Source organism: Hevea brasiliensis, chromosome 1 (assembly GCF_030052815.1).
Source record: "Hevea brasiliensis isolate MT/VB/25A 57/8 chromosome 1, ASM3005281v1, whole genome shotgun sequence".
In the NCBI taxonomy this organism is placed as follows: Eukaryota; Viridiplantae; Streptophyta; class Magnoliopsida; order Malpighiales; family Euphorbiaceae; genus Hevea; species Hevea brasiliensis.
Window position 1 is genome coordinate 1,427,207 of NC_079493.1, and position 19,056 is coordinate 1,446,262.

Here is a 19,056-nt window from a genome sequence, read left to right on the forward strand (position 1 = left end):
TTTAGAAAGGTGAGACCGTAATCACAAATATCACAATAATAATGTGCAAAAAGGTAGTAATACTGACCTACCACATTCAGTATGCATGGCTTGTGGAGCCTCTTGCCCTTTATCTCATGCCCTACCTTTGTCTTTACTCTTCTTTCTATTCCTTTTATTATTATTTTATTTTTATATAATTTTCTCTCCTTTTTCATCTTTACAACTTCTTTATCTGACCATTTGATACTCTAGTTTCTTGTTGTGCATCATATACTTTTTATGAAAAAGAAAGGGATTGTTAAATATTAAACCTAATTTTTTTTTAATTTTATATATCTAAATTTTTAAATTAAATATTTTTTTTATACTCTCACTCATAAATATTCTCAAATCAGCTTTCACACAGCAACATTAAGAGGGTGTTTAAATTAGCTACTTACTTTTAACTTTTGACTTAAAATATATATTTTTAACTTATAAATTAATTTAAAAATAAATAATTAATTATTTAATAAAACTATTTAAAATTACCTTTTAAATAATTTAAGTGTTCAGTTATAAGGCACGTAAAAATAACTTAATTTGTTAAAATAATAAAAAATAATATATAATTGAGTATTGTGATTATTAAAATGAGAATATCATAGATATTTTAAAAAATTATTAAAATATTTACTTTAAAATATAATTTTAAAATAAATAACTAAGTCGTAAGTAAGAAGTACACTAATTATAATTTTTAACTTATTTTAAGTAGTTATTTAATTTACAAACCAAATTAAATATTAATCTACTTATAAATTTATACTTATAAGTAATTTTGACTGACTTATAAATCAAATCAAACACCTTGTAAATCTTTTTTTTTTTAGGTAATTTCAAGGGCACATTCTCTCATATCGACTTAATACATTCAGGATAAATAATCAAAGAGTACTATTTAGTAGAATCGAACCTTGATTGATAAAGAAGGGAGTTTACATTCTTAATTACCAATAAAATTAGTCCTGATTTATTTATATTAAATTTTTTTTAGATGATGAAAATATATAAATAATTTTTTTATTCAATTAATTTTAATTATTTTTTAATTTAAAATTTATTGATATATAAAATGATCAATTAAAGAAAAGAAAAAAAATCTTCTCTAGCATCAACTGATGGTTTACAAATATATTGTCGGTCGGTTGATTATTCACCCTTTGGATTCCATTTTTTTTTCTTTATATATAGTTGTTTTTTATGATCTATTTTTTAATTAAAATAAAACTTGGTGCTTGAAAGAAGTTCGAATAAAACAAAAATAAAAAGGAAAAAAAAGTTTTGTTGGTCAAATTTAACAATCCTATTAATTAATTTAATTTTCTAAAAAAGACAATAATTAGAGACTTTTTAAGATTTCTCCATACAAGAATAAGCATGCCCTTGTTAAATTATTAACATATTTTATATATTATTCTATAAATTATATACTTGTATTTAAAATTTATGAATAAATAGAAATTATAGTAATTAAAATAAATTAATATATCGATAAAAATATTAAAACATATTATTAATAATTTTTAATTCAATAATATTAAAATTGTTTTTATAAATGACTCTATTTTTTTAATTTTAAAATTTAAAACAAATGATTTAGCTTCATTTATTTTGTGAAAAATATTTTCTTATAAATATTTTTCTCAATTTTAAGTGTTTGGGAAACTAAAAGATAGTCAAGAAAAATATTTTCCTAATTAAATACAAAGTCATTTTTAGACTTTCATAATTTTATTAAAATTATAAAAATATTTATATATGTATGATATAAATACTTATCATTAATTTAATATTACAAAGAAACAATAAAAAATATTTTTGTAAAAAATATCTTTTTAAAAAATAATTTTTATAAATATACAAATTATTTTTCACAAAATCTTAGACATGCAACTAGTTATAAAGTGGCAACTTCAAAAATTCATGTTATTAATTGAGCATTGATATGGATGACAAATAGTTTCAAGTATAAAGTTCCAAGTTCTTAAATTCACACCAATTCCTGTAATTTAATTAGCAAATAAAATCCTCCCCAAATCCGAATTCCCAAAACAGTTTGAAAGTTAATAAATTAACAATTTAAAAAAAAAATGCCAGCCACCATGAGAATTACAGGAGAACTTCTTCTTACTTTTTTTTAATAATCAATTCTACTGGACTAATAAAAAAAAGTAAAAAACAAATGTTCATTATGTTCCATTTATGGCTAGAGCTGCAAGTAGTTGATCTCACAAATAAATTTCATGTCAGTGTTAAAAGTCTATGGCTTGCTCTGAAAACCAACTTCTGTTAGTGACGCTTAATTTTTTTTTAATTAATTGGGTTTGAATTTAATTTTTGAGGTGATTTTAATATTATTAAATTAAAATTCTTTAGGTAGTTTGATGATGTAAAAGCTATCATTGTATAAATGAAGAAGAGGAAGAAGAAGAAGAGTATAAGGGTAATTAAATTCAATAAAGAAGTGCAATTTGGTAATTAAATTAATTATTTCTTTAATTTATTTTTTAAATAATGGATTTGGAGAATATTGAAAGAATTAGAGATTCCCCCCTCTTTAAGTTCCCAAAGCAAGAAAAAATGGAGCATAGCTTTGTTCAAGTCAAAGTTTCCCAACCACAACTAGGCACATGAAAATGTAATAAAGAAGATAAAGGCTAAGTACCCATGAAAAATAAGATACTCAAAATACTTTCTAATCAAAGATATATATGTATTTGATATCTAAAAATTGTTGAAATAAAAACAATAATGTAAATTTTAATCTTTTTTATACTATAAGTTAGTTATTAGATTGGTCTGCCTAAATTGACTTGATTCAATAGATAAAGGTATATCATTCATCCGGTATATTCAGGTTTAAGTTTCCACTTTTTCAATACCATATTAAAAGAAAAAATTAATAGATTCATTGACTCAATGATTTTAAGAGATAATGTAAGTCTTCATGCCAAAGTAAAATGTCCTCCAATCCTTTATGTTGATGATCTTTTCTTGGAAAATTAAAAATTTATTTTCTTTCCCTGCTTTTCGGCCCATTTCTTGCCTTGTAGTTGTATACTTCATGAATGTTTTCACTTCACTTTACTCGCATCAATTAAGTTAATGCAAAGTTAGGTATTTGGAAAACCTTTATCCATACCTCATTTTTTTTTCTCTGGAGACACAACGACTTAATCTTTGGATTTAGGTTTCCTAAATTTAAATGCGTTCCTTAAAATCCTGTTGTTTATGCATCCAAATCTACCCAACTTTTGTTTCTTTTCATAGACAGTCTGCCACTGATACTGCTTTAAGATTTTGTGTCGTCTAGTGCTTCTCTAAATAATAAATATGTATTATAATTTCTTTCCACTTTCAAATAAAGAACTAAAATTATATTATGGGTACCGTGATTTATGCTTAATTGCATGATTAGGGTCAACAGTCAAAGATTTTCCACATGTTTCTCAAGTCCAACCTATTAACACATGCTCATGGAATTGATGCGTAAGTGCAGCTTAATCATCTAGACTTTGTTTTGTAGTTTCATCTTTGGGATTGTGACCTTCTATGTGGTTTGATTGAAACATCATCAACTTCTCAGTTTCAGAATAAAAGTTAAAACAAAGAGATAAAAAGAAACTTGGGATGTGAACGCTTGTCAGTTTTCGAGCAATAAAAGAATGTACATTGATTGCAATCATAAATTCTTGCAGGAAGCATTTGTAATGTTGAGGTCACTAACATTGACATTGATGACAATTTACAAATATTATTTAAACTGAAATTTATTTACAAAGTACCAATGATTTAAACTACAAATGGAGAATGCTTTCTGCATGACACATGTACATAGTAAGCTACTAACGTCAAAGCATCCAGAAATAATCGTCCTGATTAGCAAATGGCAAAGGCTAATGCAATAGCTCACTTGGAGCCCACCGCATGATATCAGGCCTCAAGTAGGAATTCTTTTGAGCTTGATTGCACACAAAAGTGATGAACAAGTTTCTGACCTGAAAACATCCAGCAATAAGCAGCGAGGCTATATCACAAGTTGTCATGGATACTTGAAATTGCCTTTGTTTGATCAAGATTGGAACCATCCCACGTCTTAACTCCAGAAGAACTTGACATAGCGTTTCTCTGACCAGGAGAGGAGCTTAAACTACCATTTCTTTGACAATGAAGTCTAAGATTGTTTCGAACAAAAAGAAGATCTTCCGCTCTTTGCACTCCCAACCTGTTTGCTGTTTCTTGACATAAAACGTCATTAGTTTGCCATATCTCTTGGCACATTGCAACGCTTGAAACCTGACTCAGAACCTTTATGGCTAGTGTCTGTAGGCTGGGCGTTTCAAAACCAAAGTTCTCCCACCATGCAATTGGGTCCATTTTATCCCGGCAATCCACAGCATCTTCTTCTCCTAAGGATCCCTCTAGATGCCAGTATGAGCTGAGCTGCTCTCTAAGAACACGTCTGGCTGCACTTTCAACTTCATATCTTTCTAGAGTAGCTTTCCAGCCCCGCATTACAGATTTCTCTTTGGTTTGAAATTTTCCAATATATCTCGGATTCAGTATATAGCCTGCAGCATGAAGAGGGGAAAATAGTACATCCCATTTGTTCTCAATCATTCCTTCCAATTGATTCAATATGTCAACATCAATTGCCATGTTCCTCAATGTTTCAAGTGCCTGAACCCGCCAATCATAAACATCACCAATAACAGATTTATCAATATCAAGTGTAGCTAGTAATCTTACAAATGGCTCGTATAACTGCAACAACAGATGCGCCTTGCTCCAGAAATCACCTCCTAAAATGGCAGATTCAACACTTTCAACATCCTCTGCAACATTGTTCTTCCACTGCTTCCACTCTTCACTAACAACCACCTCTTGAAGAGCTTGCCTTAGTTCAAAAATCCTCTGGATGAAGCAATAGGAAGGTGCAAACTTGGCAGATATTGGATCAGAGCTTTGCTTCAGATTTTGAATGAAAAGACATGTAGAAGAATGCTGATATGTCATCATGCAGTGTTCAATTGCCTTAGCACATAAGACAATAGGTTTTACCCATTCCAATTCAGCTATTTCTTCCATCAACATGTGGATAGAATGTGAAGTGCAAGGAGACCAAAATATACTAGGGAACTTTGACAATATATATGATTCAGATGATTTACAGGCATCACCAAGATGTGAGATAATCTGAAGAACATTTGATGGACCAACTTCCATAATTGAATCACTTAGGGCACCAGTAAATACGTGATCTCCTTCACCATTATCATCTACATCCACTGCTTTCAAAAATATAAGCCCGCGTGGACTTGAGACAAATATATTAATGTGGAAGCTACCTAATGCACCATCTAATCGACCAACACAAAATATTGTGCACCCGGTATGTGGCCAAGACTCTCTCACTAGAGCCATCGACTTTTCAATCCTTCCTTTCTCTTTACTTAAGGAATCAGATAGCTTATCTATTGATGGTGGTTCATATCCAGACCCAAAAGCACCAATTGCTTTCACCATTCCATGGAAGTAAGTTGAGTTAACAACATCAATACTTAATCCATCTGCATAAAAAAATCTAGCGACTATGTCATCTACATCTTCTTTGGTGATGGCCTTCCAGGTAAGACTTGGCTGCAAAGCTCTAATGCGCTTAACAGGCTTCCCATTTGCAGAATTCTTCTTCTTTTTTCTTGAAAGGCGCTCCTCCTCTAGAATATGAAATGCTTCTCTCAGAGACCTGTCTATTGCTGGGCAGCTTTTTACCCCAACACCTGAGAACCCAAGAAGATGGGCCCTAACACGTGAATAAGATCCGTTATATCTTAGATTGCAGTGATTACATTTCCACCTTTTTGTACCACTTCCCCGGTCAAATCCACCAAAGACACTTACATGTTCCCATCCCCACTTATCCGATTCTGATGGCATACTTTCAAGCTCAAGAGCTGAACAGTACAAAATGTAAGAAGTGGAACAATAATATGTTAGTACAAGAGCCATTACATGTGATGCACTTAGCACATTTGAAATCTGAATCTCTGCTAACATTGCCAGTCCTCCAACTATTGTAATGCAAAACAGAGTTCCAGTGACAAATTTAAAGCCTAATTGCAAATTGCTGCAAGATAAAATCTAACCATCCATGCATGCATCTTAAATTTCCATGTGCCTCTCTCTTCAAACAGTGTTTATAAATTTCATTAAATTAGAAGCAGGAAACGCATCTAAATCACAATGGTTGATTTTGGTTTGGTAGCATCAAATTGGCTTGAAAATTTTGAGTTACATGGAAATTGGGGGCCAGCCACTTAATATTTCACCAGATTAGGCATTCAATTCTGTCCTACTAATGTTCAAAAGCGCCAGCCCCATGCTTCCAGAATCCAGACATATGGTTGAACATTCAGTTTTTAATGCTTATCAAAAGTTGTAGTATAAGAACATAATATTCAAACAAAAATATGCAAATTTTGATAGCAGTAAAGCAGCTGCCATAAACTAGAAAAAGGGTAAAAGAATCAGAAATTGAAGCGAAATAAAAGTCAATCATCAAAACATTATAGTGTAAGTCCATCATCACTAGGGTTTTATCAACTATCCCTCAAATACTGATTATGGGTGGCATAAATAACAAATAATACCAACTATCTCCTAATTATGAAAGAAATTGGTTTATCAAATAACTGCATTATTCCATTCCCCCACTGAAATAAACCCAATTGCACAAACCAAGCAAGGATAAAAAATTTCCCATCAATACATTGGGATTAACAAGTTTGCTACTTTTCTTTCCCAACCCCTACAAAAATTCTTGTTAATACTTGAGAATCAGAACAGAGCATTCTCTGTTTCAAAGTGGATGACAAGATAAAGCAAGAACTGAAATTGATCCAGAAAATAACAAAAAAAAAACCCAATAAACAGAAATTAAGAAATTACACAGATTAAAAATAAAAAAATAAGGAATTAAAACAGAGAGGAGAGGAGCGCATGTTTACCGAGCGGTAAACTTTGCAGAGACGATTCTTGTTTGAGCAATCGAAACCTGCGTTTCTTTTTCAAAAGGTTTCTGAGAAATGTTTGAAACTTCGAAGCAAAGAGGCATTTTCCCCTTTTTTTTTTTAATTTATTTTTAGTTTTTTTTTTTTTGGCTTTGGCAAATGTTTGGTTGCGGGTTTATGCAATACAGAATAGAGTTAAGGTTATCCAAAGGTGGGCTTATTGCGAGCTAATTTTCAATGCATATTTAATTATATGATGTAATTCGATATAATAAAATGAAATTATTACATATTTTTCTTTTTTTTTTTAACTAAATGAGAATATGTTTAGTTCTATTAGGTTAATTGGTGACATAAAAATAGAACAAAAATTAAATTAAAGGAGAACATGCTTTCAATTTAATCAATGTGTTATCTATGATTCATTTATTATTTGTGATTCATTATTTTAATTTTGAAAAAAAAAAAAATTTGATATAGAATTCCTTGGGTGCTTGTCAAAAGGATGAAATTCCAATAGGGTTAGTTAAATTTTTATTTTTTTTTATTCTTTTAGTTTGGAATTTAATTTTGATAATTTAATATTATTAAATTAAATTTTATTATTATTATTTTTTTATAAATTCACTTATCTTAGCATGAATTGTAATATTTTAATTAAATATAATATTTGAGCAAAACTCCTCTTAAACTAACTTTTGGGTGAAGTTAGACCTGATCTATTTTCTATTTATAATATTATAGTTTATCCCATTTTAATATTAGACCACTTACAGATATATTTGCTTACAAATTTTATATGTGTGTTGTCCTTTGGTTTAGAATAAGATATTTGACCTTAATACAAGAATTAGACAAATTTTCTCTCTTTTAGATAGCTTTTAGAGAATAATTAAATTCAATAATGCATCAGAATGAATATATAATTTTTTTTAAGACTTATAACTAAAAGTATTTTTAACTCAGTTAACTTCATAAAAAAATTACATTTTTTTTTATTTCGATGATTTTAATAGGGCACTCTTTAATATTGGCTTAACAAATTTATGATTCTTAACTAATTTTATAACTCGCCTGTAACCCCCCTAATTTTTAAATTTATTATTCTGTGGATATAGAAATGTGTTTTAAGTCCTTTTGCAGGTTGGGTAGGTCCTAAGTATAGGGGAGACTCTGTCGGATTTTCAGCACGACTTAACATATCTTTAGTCTTTTTATTAATCTATATTGAGTCAAATGTATTAAATAATTGTAATAAAATTTTCAGGTGAGCCGGGACAGCCTTCCTCCTTCACCCAGTCGTCATAGTGACTTCGGTTAAGTCTGTGAGTAAAATATTAATTTTAATTATAATTTCGATATTAGTATATGTTCAAGCATGCCCATGCATCACTTATAAATATGTATCTATATAGTTAAACTTTAGGCATGTTTTATGTTGCATTTACAACTGTTAAAGTGCCATAGATATTGTTTGTGGTAATTTGGAGCAGTGTGCGTGTGTGTGGTATGGTGTTAGATATGGACAGGACGGGTAGACACGGCTTGAGATCTTCGCTGGGACTTGGTCCTTCGGGGTAGACACGGCTTGAGTTCTTCGCTGGGACCCCATATTTGATTTATTAAGCGAAAGTCCGGCTTGAGATCTTCGCTGGCAGAGGTTGGATTAAGAAGGCTGTATAGGGGATCAGCTCTCGTATATGTATTGTTTGACATTATCGGGTGTGTGAGTGCTCCAAATTGCCTTTTTGATGTGATTTGTATGAAATTTATGATGATGTTGTATTTCACTCTACAGGGTGCATTAGCTTTAGATAGCTATAGAGATTATGGTTAAAATTAATATTTTACTCTCTGAGGCGAACGCTCACTCCTGTTCATTATTTTTCCAGGCTACAGGAGGATTATTGTTGTGGTTAACCTACTTTTCTTCTTCGCAGGTCTATTGATAGTTTTTAATGTGTTTTTTCTATTGGGTTAAAATTCTTAGACTCCGCATGTGTTAGAAATATTTATTTGATTTGGGTCTGTAATATAATTGCCATGTTAGACCTGTAAACTTATTATATGCATGTATGTTAGACTGGGTGAGGGAGCTGAGCTCCCATTGGACTTTATGTTATTATGAGTATGTGGAGGGTGAGTTGAGCTCCTCAATTGATTATATATTGTGTTTACAGGTCGGGCGAGTAAAAAACTCCCCGTTAAATGGTCCATTTTATGGCCGGACTCTGTCTGGTTGAATTCTTGAAATTGGGCCCAAATGGGCCTTAGAGTTGGGTTGAGGAATAGTTAGACTTACTACCGGCCTCGGGGGCTTTAGGCTGGCCCAGGTCTTAGTACCGGTCCGGCCCATAGGTTGGGTCGTGACAATTGTGGTATCAGAGCTTAGGCTCCAGATTCATAGGGAAAAATTGTCTAAAGTGTTGGGAAGAGTCTAATAGGAGTCACATGCGAAAAACAGGATCCACATTTGTCTTGCATTGTCATCTTTGCTTATAGTTTCTGCTTTATATAATTGTGTGTAAATATGAGTCTATAGAGTTGTGTAACATGCCGTTTTAAATTTTGTGGGCAAATGCTGTTAAATTTCAGGAAAATGCGTAGAAGCAGGAGAGCTGCCACTGCACCAAAACTATATGTGCTTGACGAGGTGTTGGCACAGGATGAGGCGCCTGCCCCGAGGAGACAGGGTAGGAGGCCTAGAGCTGCTCGAGTAGGAGAGCAGCTGCCACTAGTTCAGGATCAGTCTTTTGTGGCCTCGGGTCCCATGGACCCAATGACAGCTACTCTAGCTGGTTTGTAGAGAACCATCTATATGATGGCACAGTATATGATCCACTCTCCTCAACAGCAGCAGTCTATCGCACCAAGAGGGGAACCTTACAAATAAATAATTAATTTCAAGAAATTGGTGCCTGGTACTTATAATGTGTCAGATGATGCTTATCGGTTTTTGGATTCCTGTAAACAGGCAGGAATGGAGTTGCAGTTGACTAATAGGAGACTTATAGAGTGTGTGCAGTATGTCATGAGGCCTATGCCTAGACAATAGATGAATGACTACATATTACCTCGGATAGAAGGTTTGTCATGGACCCAGTTTGCAGAACTGTTTATCAACAGGTTTGTGCCAGAAAGTTTTAGATATCAAAAGCAGTGGGCCTTTGAAGTCTTAAGGCAGAATGGCAGATCTGTAGATGAATATGCTATAGAATTTCTGGAACTGAGCAGGTATACCCCTACAGCAGTGGCTACGGAAAGTATGAAGGTAAAAAGGTTCCTAAAGGGGCTGGACAGGAGGTATGCAAACCTGACCATGATGTCGGATCAGTCTTTTTATATAGCAGTCGATCGAGCCCGACAGATTGAGATTAGCTATACAAAGATGACAGTGGAAGGGCAAAGAAAAATAGAGCAGAGGGTTCTTTAGGTGTTCCCCACACGGGTACTACGAATAGTGGAGGCCAAAGTCATTACAGAGGAAGAAGTAGGAACAAGAAGAGTGGTTTTAGACACAAATCTTGAGGATTCAGACCAGGGTACAGATCCAACAGTGATCACAGTTCGGGATATAGCAGTTCTGGGTCTGGTTCAGGATCCTCCTTTGCACCTTGCTCACAGTATGGAAGAGGACATTCAGGACCTTGTATGATGGGTTCAGGAGTATGTTTCCGGTGTGGCCAGTAGGGTCACTTTGCTAGAGAATGTCCAGTGTTTAGCGAGCCACAGATGGGGTCACAGGGTTCTGTTGCAAATATTCCTCGACAGTTGTATCCTGGTGCTTCAAAGATGGCATGGCGGCGATCAGATTCGAGGACAAGGAGGACGTGGATTTAGAGGTAGATCAGGAGGTAAAAGTCAGTATCAGGATTCTGCAATGCAGGGTAGGGGTCAAGCTCGAGTTTTCACCTTGACCCACCAGGATGCTCAGGCTTCCAATGCAGTTGTAGCAGGTATTCTTCTAGTCTGTTCCTATGAGGCTCGTGTTTTGATAGACCCAAGTGCTACGCACTCATTTGTCTCCCCAGTGTTTGCCATGAGATTGTGTAGGAACCTTACAACTTTAGAATGCCCTTTGTCTGTAGCTACCCCGCTTAGTGACAACATAGATATAGATATGGTTTTTTTTGGTAGCCCAATAGTAGTGGATGGAAGAATCCTCCCAGCAGACTTAGTTCCTCTACTAGTAATGAATTTCGATGTAATTTTGGGAATGGATTGGTTGGCAACTTATTATGCCACTTTAGACTGTAGGAACAAAAAGGTGTATCTCCACATACATGGTGTGGAAGAATTTAGCTTTAATAGTGATAGGAGCGTGGCTCCATATAATTTGGTGTCAGCAATTAGTGCTAGAAAAATGTTGAGGCGTGGATGCCAAGGGTATTTGGCATTGGTGAGAGATACATCTGTAGAAGGTGTTAACATGGAAAATATTCCTGTTGTCAGAGAATTCATGGATGTCTTCCCTGAGGAGCTTCCAGGGTTGCCACCAGGAAGGGAAATAGAGTTCTACATTGATGTTGTGCCGAGTACAAACCCCATATCAATACCGTCTTACAGGATGGCACCAACAGAATTGAAATAGCTAAAGGAGCAACTACAGGAGCTTTTGGACAAGGGTTTCATACGTCCGAGCACTTCACCCTGGGGTGCTCTTATTCTATTTGTGAGAAAGAAGGATGGGTCCTTGAGGTTGTGTATTGATTATAGACAGCTAAACAAGGTGACTGTGAAGAACAAATATCCACTTCCTCGGATCACTGATTTGTTTGATCAGCTCCAAGGGGCTAGATTCTTTTCCAAAATAGACCTACGATCAGGCTACCATCAGTTGAGAATCAGGAATGAGGATGTGTCCAAGACAGCACTCAGGACAGCATTCAGGATAAGATATGGTCATTATGAGTTCTTGGTGATATCTTTTGGACTCACTAATGGACCAGCAGCCTTCATGGACTTGATGAACAGGGTGTTCAGGCCATTCCTAGACCGTTTTGTCATCGTATTCATAGATGATATTTTGGTATACTCTCAGACCGAGGAAGAACAAGTGTGGCATTTGAGGATGGTGTTGCAGACTTTGAGGGAGCACCAGCTAAATGCCAAATTTTCAAAATGTGAATTTTGGCTAGAAAATATCTCATTCTTAGGACACGTGGTTTCTAGTGAAGGCATTCAAGTGGATCTCAAGAAAATTGAGGCTGTAACTGATTGGCTTAGGCCTACAACAGTCACTGAGGTGCGAAGTTTTCTGGGTCTAGTTGGCTACTATAGGCGTTTTGTGCAGGATTTTTCCAGGATAGTAGCTCCCCTAACTAAGTTGACTCGGAAGAATGTTGTATTCATTTGGACAGATGATTGTGAGGAGAGTTTCCAGAAGCTTAAGGAGTGTCTAACCACCGCTCCTGTGTTGACACTACCGATGAGTGGTGAAGGATATGCCGTGTACTGTGATGCCTCCAGGGTTAGCGTAGGGTGTGTTCTGATGTAGAATGAAAAAGTAGTGGCTTATGCTTCAAGACAGCTAAAGAGGCATGAGCATAACTACCCCACCCATGATTTGGAAATGGCGGCTGTAGTCTATGCACTAAAGATTTGGAGACATTACTTGTATGGTGAAGTGTGTGAGATATACACCGACCACAAGAGTTTGAAGTACATCTTCTAACAGAGGGATTTAAATTGAGACAGAGGAGATGGATGGAGCTTCTGAAGGACTATGATTGTAACATCCAATACCATCCTGGGAAGGCCAATGTAGTAGCAGATGCTTTGAGCAGAAAATCTTCTGGCAGCTTGGCGCACATATCAGCGGAGAAGAGACTGTTGATTCTGGAAGTACATGAGATGATGGATCAAGGTCTGACTTAGATCTTTCAGATGAGGGGGTATTGTTGGCCCATTTTTCAGTGAGGCCAGACTTGTGAGATAGAGTCAGAGTTTCCCAACAGGAGACCAACAATTGATGAAGATCATAGAAAGAGTACATCAGGGTGAAGGTGGTGAGTTTGGATTCACCAATGATGGCACCCTTATGCAAGGTTCCAGGATATGTGTGCCTGACTTGGATAATCTCTGTCGCAAGGGATTTTGCGGTCGCCTGGACGATCACTCACCGAAGTGGGAAAGAGTGAGGAGTCGCCACCTTAGTTTTGAGGGTAACTAAAGAAAACCATTTGTGAAGATAAATTGAAATAAAACCACTTCAAAACAGAGATTCTAGGTTCGGGGTCCGTAAACGGGTGGGGAAGGTGTTAGGCACCCCACCTCGTCCCTTAATAAGGGTAAGTAGATTTAACTTTGCATTAGTTAGAAAGGTTTGAATAGACATGTTGATCCTTTTGACTAAAGGAACACTTGATTTTTCACTAAATTTGGATCACCCAGATACATAAGTAAATGAGACAACCTTAGTGACTTGACGTCGTGAATCATTTTTGGTTTTGGGATTATCTCGCGTACAGGTTAAGATTTGGTGTGAGAATCGGATAAGAACTCTCCTCCGATCTCTCTTGGGGTATTTAAAATTTAGGATTGAGAATCGGATAAGAACTCTCCTCCGATCTCTTTTAAGTATTCATAAAAATTTTAGCTTAGGGATCGGATAAGATTTTTCCTTCGATCTCTATTTAATGTTTTATTAAAATTGTGATTTGAGACCGGATAAGAACTCTCCTCCGATCTCTATTTAATGTTTTATTAAAATTTTGAGTTGAGACCGGATAAGAACTCTCCTCCGATCTTTATTTAATGTTTATTAAAATTTTGATTTGAGACCGGGTAAGAACTCTCCTCCGATCTCTATTTAATATTTATTAAAATTTTGAGTTGAGACCGGATAAGAACTCTCTTCCGATCTCTATTAAGTATTTATTTAAATTTTGATTTGAGACCGGATAAGAACTCTCCTCCGATCCCTATTTAATTAAAGTTTTGAGTTGAGAATCGGATAAGAACCCTCTTCCGATCTCCTTTTAAATTAACAGGAACCTTAATGGGATCTTTCCGATCTCCCAAATTTTAATTCCAGCTACATGTCATAAGGTCCTAAAGCTAAGGATTCCGGCGTTCTAAGGTGCTGGGGATAAGGCTTCTTTTAACTAATTGATATTTTGTGACTAAATAAGAAAAGCTGGAATAAATTTTGCTGACCTCCCCTAAGGTCACTTTACCAGTACCTATGAATGTCCGATCTATTCTGTTTCGTTTACTTTGATTTTATCCCACTTTATGGCATCTTGCCGAATTGCCGTTTACGCCACCTAATATTGTGGCTATTTTCCGACGTATTATTCGTGCTCTCTTAAAAGAGACCCGTAAGTTGCAGTTATCTATATTTTACCCAACCACTTACACGCTACTAGGAACTAGAAAATTTGCATTCAGAAATGAAGAATGTTAATAAAACGATAGACTGATCACTAAAGAAATAAACTCGAGAGTAACATTTTTTTAAGGTTCTTTGGCACTAAATGAACTTGGAGAAAATCACATGCATAAAAAGGACAAAGAGAATGCGGAAGTAAACGTAAACACTTAACAAAGCGGCAATATGAGCTCTTACCGTAAGGAGCCAAATCTATTGAAATGACTACGGGTGACAAATAGTAATAAGACAATGATCGATTAGCTTGAGGTGATGTTCTTTGTGAATCAAGGGTGCTTAGCTAAAATGCAACAAGATTAAGATAAAAACCGAGTGAAATGAAATTGAGCTTGAATAATGGGAATGAAGACAGAGATGATAAAAGGCTGAAAGTGAGAGTGTGACCGGATAATGAACAAACTGAAAATGTAGAGTTCCAGTATTCAGAATCATTTTCAAGAAAACACTTCAGAAAACTAGTTTCAAAAGTCTTTCTAATCAAAGCTTCAAAGTAGCAGAGTAACAAACTGAATCAAGTTTGAGTTCTTCGCTATAATAACTACCTCTCTTTTTGCCCGTCCCTTGAGCTTTTTCATGCGGTATTTATAGGAATCGGTGCTCCCCATGAAGGGTCGATTTATTTTGAGGGAGATGGAGGGTCAAGATTTCGAAGGACATGATCGGATGTTCAGGAATTAAAGAGAATCAAAATGAATGGCTGAGATCACTCTTCAGAATTTTTGTCCTTTTCTTCTTTCAATCTGACGGTCCCAAATCTTCTCGTCCGGAACGATCTGAGGGCTAAGAGCGAAAGACGCTGGTATTGTCGTCTTCTCTCTTGATCCAAGGGTTCCGGGTTTGTCCTTACCAGTGAGATCAACGGTGGGGATTGGGATGTACAGGACTGTCATGACATACCCTGGCACCTGTCAGCATTGCGGGCGATTCTTAGGCGTGCGGTGGAGATCTCGTCTGCAACGCTTTAACTACCTCGGCTCTAATTCTGACGATTTGTCTTATTCTTTTTGCCTTCCGATCTTCCCTCTTTCTGATCTCTTTTACATGCTCTTTGCCGATCTTTCATGCTGGTCTCCCATCTTCCGATCTATTATTTCGATCTTTCCCTTTCTCTGGTCCGGTCTGGTCAAAGCATTAATTTCCCCTCGATTCCCGAGGCGTTCGCTTACGCTTTCACAATAAATGCCCGCTTTCCCTATATATACACCTCGGCAGCGAGACATTTCCTTCATCGATTTTTCTTTCTTCCTTCTTTCTCTTCCGCCAATGCTCGTGATCGTTCGCCATGATTGTGGTTTTTGATCCCTCTCCGATGGACTTCCTTATTCCTCGACTGAAAATTTACGACCCCGGTGATCGCATAACCTTGTCTGATGCTCACGACTTGGCGGTTGCTTCCTCAAGTTCATTCGGCTTCTCTCCACATTGAGTGTTCCGACAGCGGTTTCCTCCCACATTGGGTGTTCCGACAGCGGATTAAGCTCCGATCGGCGACACCCTTGGGATCAGTTATAAACCTGGGACTCTTTAGATAGGATGTCCCACCGGTCTCTAGAGATCGCCCAAATGATGTAATCCGATCTTTTGGAAATAAAAATCTTGTTTCTCCAATTATTATCATATTGATTATTTTCCGATCTCTGATATATTTGTCCGATCTGGTTCCTAACAAAACGACTCTTAACTAATCCTTCATTCAAGATATTCAACTTATTATGCCGATCTCCATTTAACCGATCTCCTTGGAATGTTCGAATATTTGAGAGAAGTGTCAGAACAGCTGGCGAGTCCCACCAATCGATGCGTTGCCTAGAGCCTCGTGAGCATTAAATGCTCGGACTAGTATAAATAGGGGTGGGGGGGGTTAGCCAGTTGTTCTCTCATTCCATTTTCAGTCCCCTGCTCACAACTTCGAAGTTCTCTCGTTTTCTCAAGTTCTTCCGACGCCGATCAGACTCCGGTAAGGGCTTTGATCTTCTTTTTAGTTTAAGTTCTTTATTTCTTTTGAAAATGAGCGGTGCCGAAGGTCAAAGAGCGGCGAGTCCTCCTTCCATTCAGTTCTCGTGGTCGTCTGACGAAGAAGAAGTGGTCGGGCCAAGTGCGCAAACGGAACCTCCTAGGGCCTCTGTTCCAGCTCGGGGGCGGATCGGACCATCAAGGCACGTACCTTCTTCAGGGAGGGAGAATCTCCCTATGGACGAGCTGCCATCGATCTTACAAGAGTCCGATCTACAATCGTTTAGCCAGGAGTACAATATTCGCCCTGATTCGTACGAACTTATTCGGTGCCACGGCGATCACCAAGCCGATCACTTCTTTGAAGAGAATGACCTGGTTATGGTATACGAGGAACAGTTAAAGGCCGGTCTTCGGTTCCCTCTGGACGACTTCTTCAAGGAGGTCCTAAAACTTCACCGGGTGTGCATTGCTCAAATTCACCCTAACTCGTGGCGGATCTTAGTAGCTTTCTGAGGTCTATGCCGATCTAAGGGAATCAGACCTACGGCTAAGGTGTTCGCCGAGTCGCAAGAGCTAACTCGCCGAAAGGACGACGAGCACTGGTTCTTTCAGGCGAAGCCTCATTGCGGGCTCTTCACTGATCTGCCCTCCTCCCTTAAAAATTGGAAGAACTGCTTCTTCATCCTGAGGAGCAAAAATCCGACCTGCTTTGAGGACTTCCCCCGTAGCTGGTGGCACCAGGGGCCCCTGCTTCCGAAGCGCATTAACTTGAACCAGGAGGAAAGCTTAATAGTGATGGATCTGAAGAATCAGGCTGCCACTCAAAAGTATTCCTGTTTAGATGCGGTGACTGCCGAGCTGCACCATTGGACCATACACCGCCACCGGCCAAGATCGCGAACTTCCGCTCTCGACCTAAGATCGGTATTTTCTACATCTCAGATCTCAGGACCTTAGCGATCTCACTGACCTCTTCTTTGTGCAGGTATGGCAGGTGATGAGGGTTCTAGGAAGCGAAAGAAAGAAAAAGAGATCTCCCGGAAAGTAAAGGAGATGAAGCGTTCGGAAAAGCTTCGAACTCCCAGCCGTGAACCAGGGGAGACGCAAGGAGGCCCGTCCCGACCTTCGGGTCCATCGATCATTGAAGCTGTCTGATCTCCTCCTCAACAGGAAGAGTCGGCTCCACCCCCTCCAGTTGCTCCAAGCATAGAAAGGGGTCCTTCTCAATCTTCTGTGAAATCCTCTTCTCGTGGCGCTCAAACGTTGATGGAGTCCCTGAAGAATAACCGGACTGTTCGAGAGAACCCCGATTTTGCCAAAGTCTTGGGGTCTTCCATCTGCCTTCGGGAGGATCGGGAAAGGCTATCCCCGGACAGCCTTGACGATATCTTGACTCGCTCCATGAGCCTGAACGTGGAGTGCCTGGTGAACCAGACCATAGTTCGGGAAAAGGCTCATCGCCTGGGCAAGGAGATCGAGAAGAAGAATCAGGAAATGGCTTCCCTCCGATCCCAACTCGCATCCGCTCAGGATTACATATCTCAAGTTGAGGGGCGGGCGAAGTTCTATGAAGACAGAGTGGCCGAACAGAATCATGTCCTGGCTGAAAGGGATCGTGCTCTCAGGGAAGTCGAGGCGCTCCGGGCCAACGAAGCTTCTCAGGTCGCCCAACTTATCGAGGAGCTTAAGGCGAAATGCTCACAAGGACCTCTTGGCCGAACTCCAGTAGCGTTACCCAGAAGAGGACTTCTCTTGGATGGCCGACCTGGCTCCCGGGGGCGAGGGTGAGGATAGTGAAGAGGAAGGAGAGGATGAGCAAATTGTAGATCAGGCTGGGGGTGATCCCCCAGCCGAATAACTTGTACTAATTTTGCAATGAAATGAAAAATGCCTTTTTGTTTGATGAATGGTTGTGATCGAAAAATTTCTAAACACTTGATTGTCTGAAAACTATTATTATCCTAAGTGTGAGAGATCGGAAAATTCAACATGCATGAGATTGTCAAACGGAACTTAATTGAAAGTTTTGGCTTGAACATCTAAGATCGGGATCTTCATTAAACCGGATTAGAACCTTGGCTTGGCTATTTCTAAACTTTTAAAAGGGAGGTCGACCATGAATACTGGCAGCAAGGCTCTAGTGTTAGTTCAATTTCGTCTGACAAGAGAAATCGGGAATATAGTTAACTGGTCAGGATATTTGACAACTGGCTTGAGAGATCGGTGAATGATTTGAGAGACCGGTAAGGCTTTAACGGACACGAGAGCTTAACATTGACTCAACTCTCTGTGAAGAGAGATCGGAACTGTGATTAGCGCCAAGGAGAGACTTAGTGCTAGGGATCGGTTTCGAAGTTTATTAATTATGGGGATCGGCCAAAATATGGTGTCGACAGTTGCCCCTCTTTACATAATTTTTATCAAAGGAAAAAGAATTTCCCGTGTAAGAATTATGTAAAGATTCAGACTCATATTTTGGACGATTAAGTGCTCGAAGTTAGGGAACTAAAGCATACCTAAACCAGTGACCTAGAGATAGGCAACAGAAGTTAAAAAGATTTAGAAAATTAAAATCAACTTGGATCAAGGAACCAGAAGTTAATAACAGGAAATTTAAATGCAGGAAATTAAAATCAACTTAGATCAAGGAACCAGAGGTTGATAACAGAAAAT

General features: G+C 37.4%; 1 protein-coding gene across 1 annotated transcript; it reads right to left on the reverse strand.

The window, feature by feature from the left end:
* Window positions 1-3,726: 3,726 nt before the first annotated feature.
* LOC110645792 (uncharacterized) lies at window positions 3,727-7,154 on the reverse strand. Its single transcript, XM_021799041.2, has 2 exons — window positions 7,032-7,154; window positions 3,727-5,978 (listed from the first exon to the last, which is right to left on the reverse strand). The coding sequence occupies exon 2, from the start codon at window positions 5,959-5,961 to the stop codon at window positions 4,057-4,059; it is 1,905 nt and encodes a 634-aa protein (XP_021654733.2). The 5' UTR covers window positions 5,962-5,978; window positions 7,032-7,154; the 3' UTR covers window positions 3,727-4,056.
* Window positions 7,155-19,056: the final 11,902 nt, after the last annotated feature.

Bases quoted from the DNA above. Each gene is read 5' to 3' on its own strand.
- LOC110645792 (XM_021799041.2), bottom strand. From the start codon at position 5,961: ATGCCATCAGAATCGGATAAGTGGGGATGGGAACATGTAAGTGTCTTT.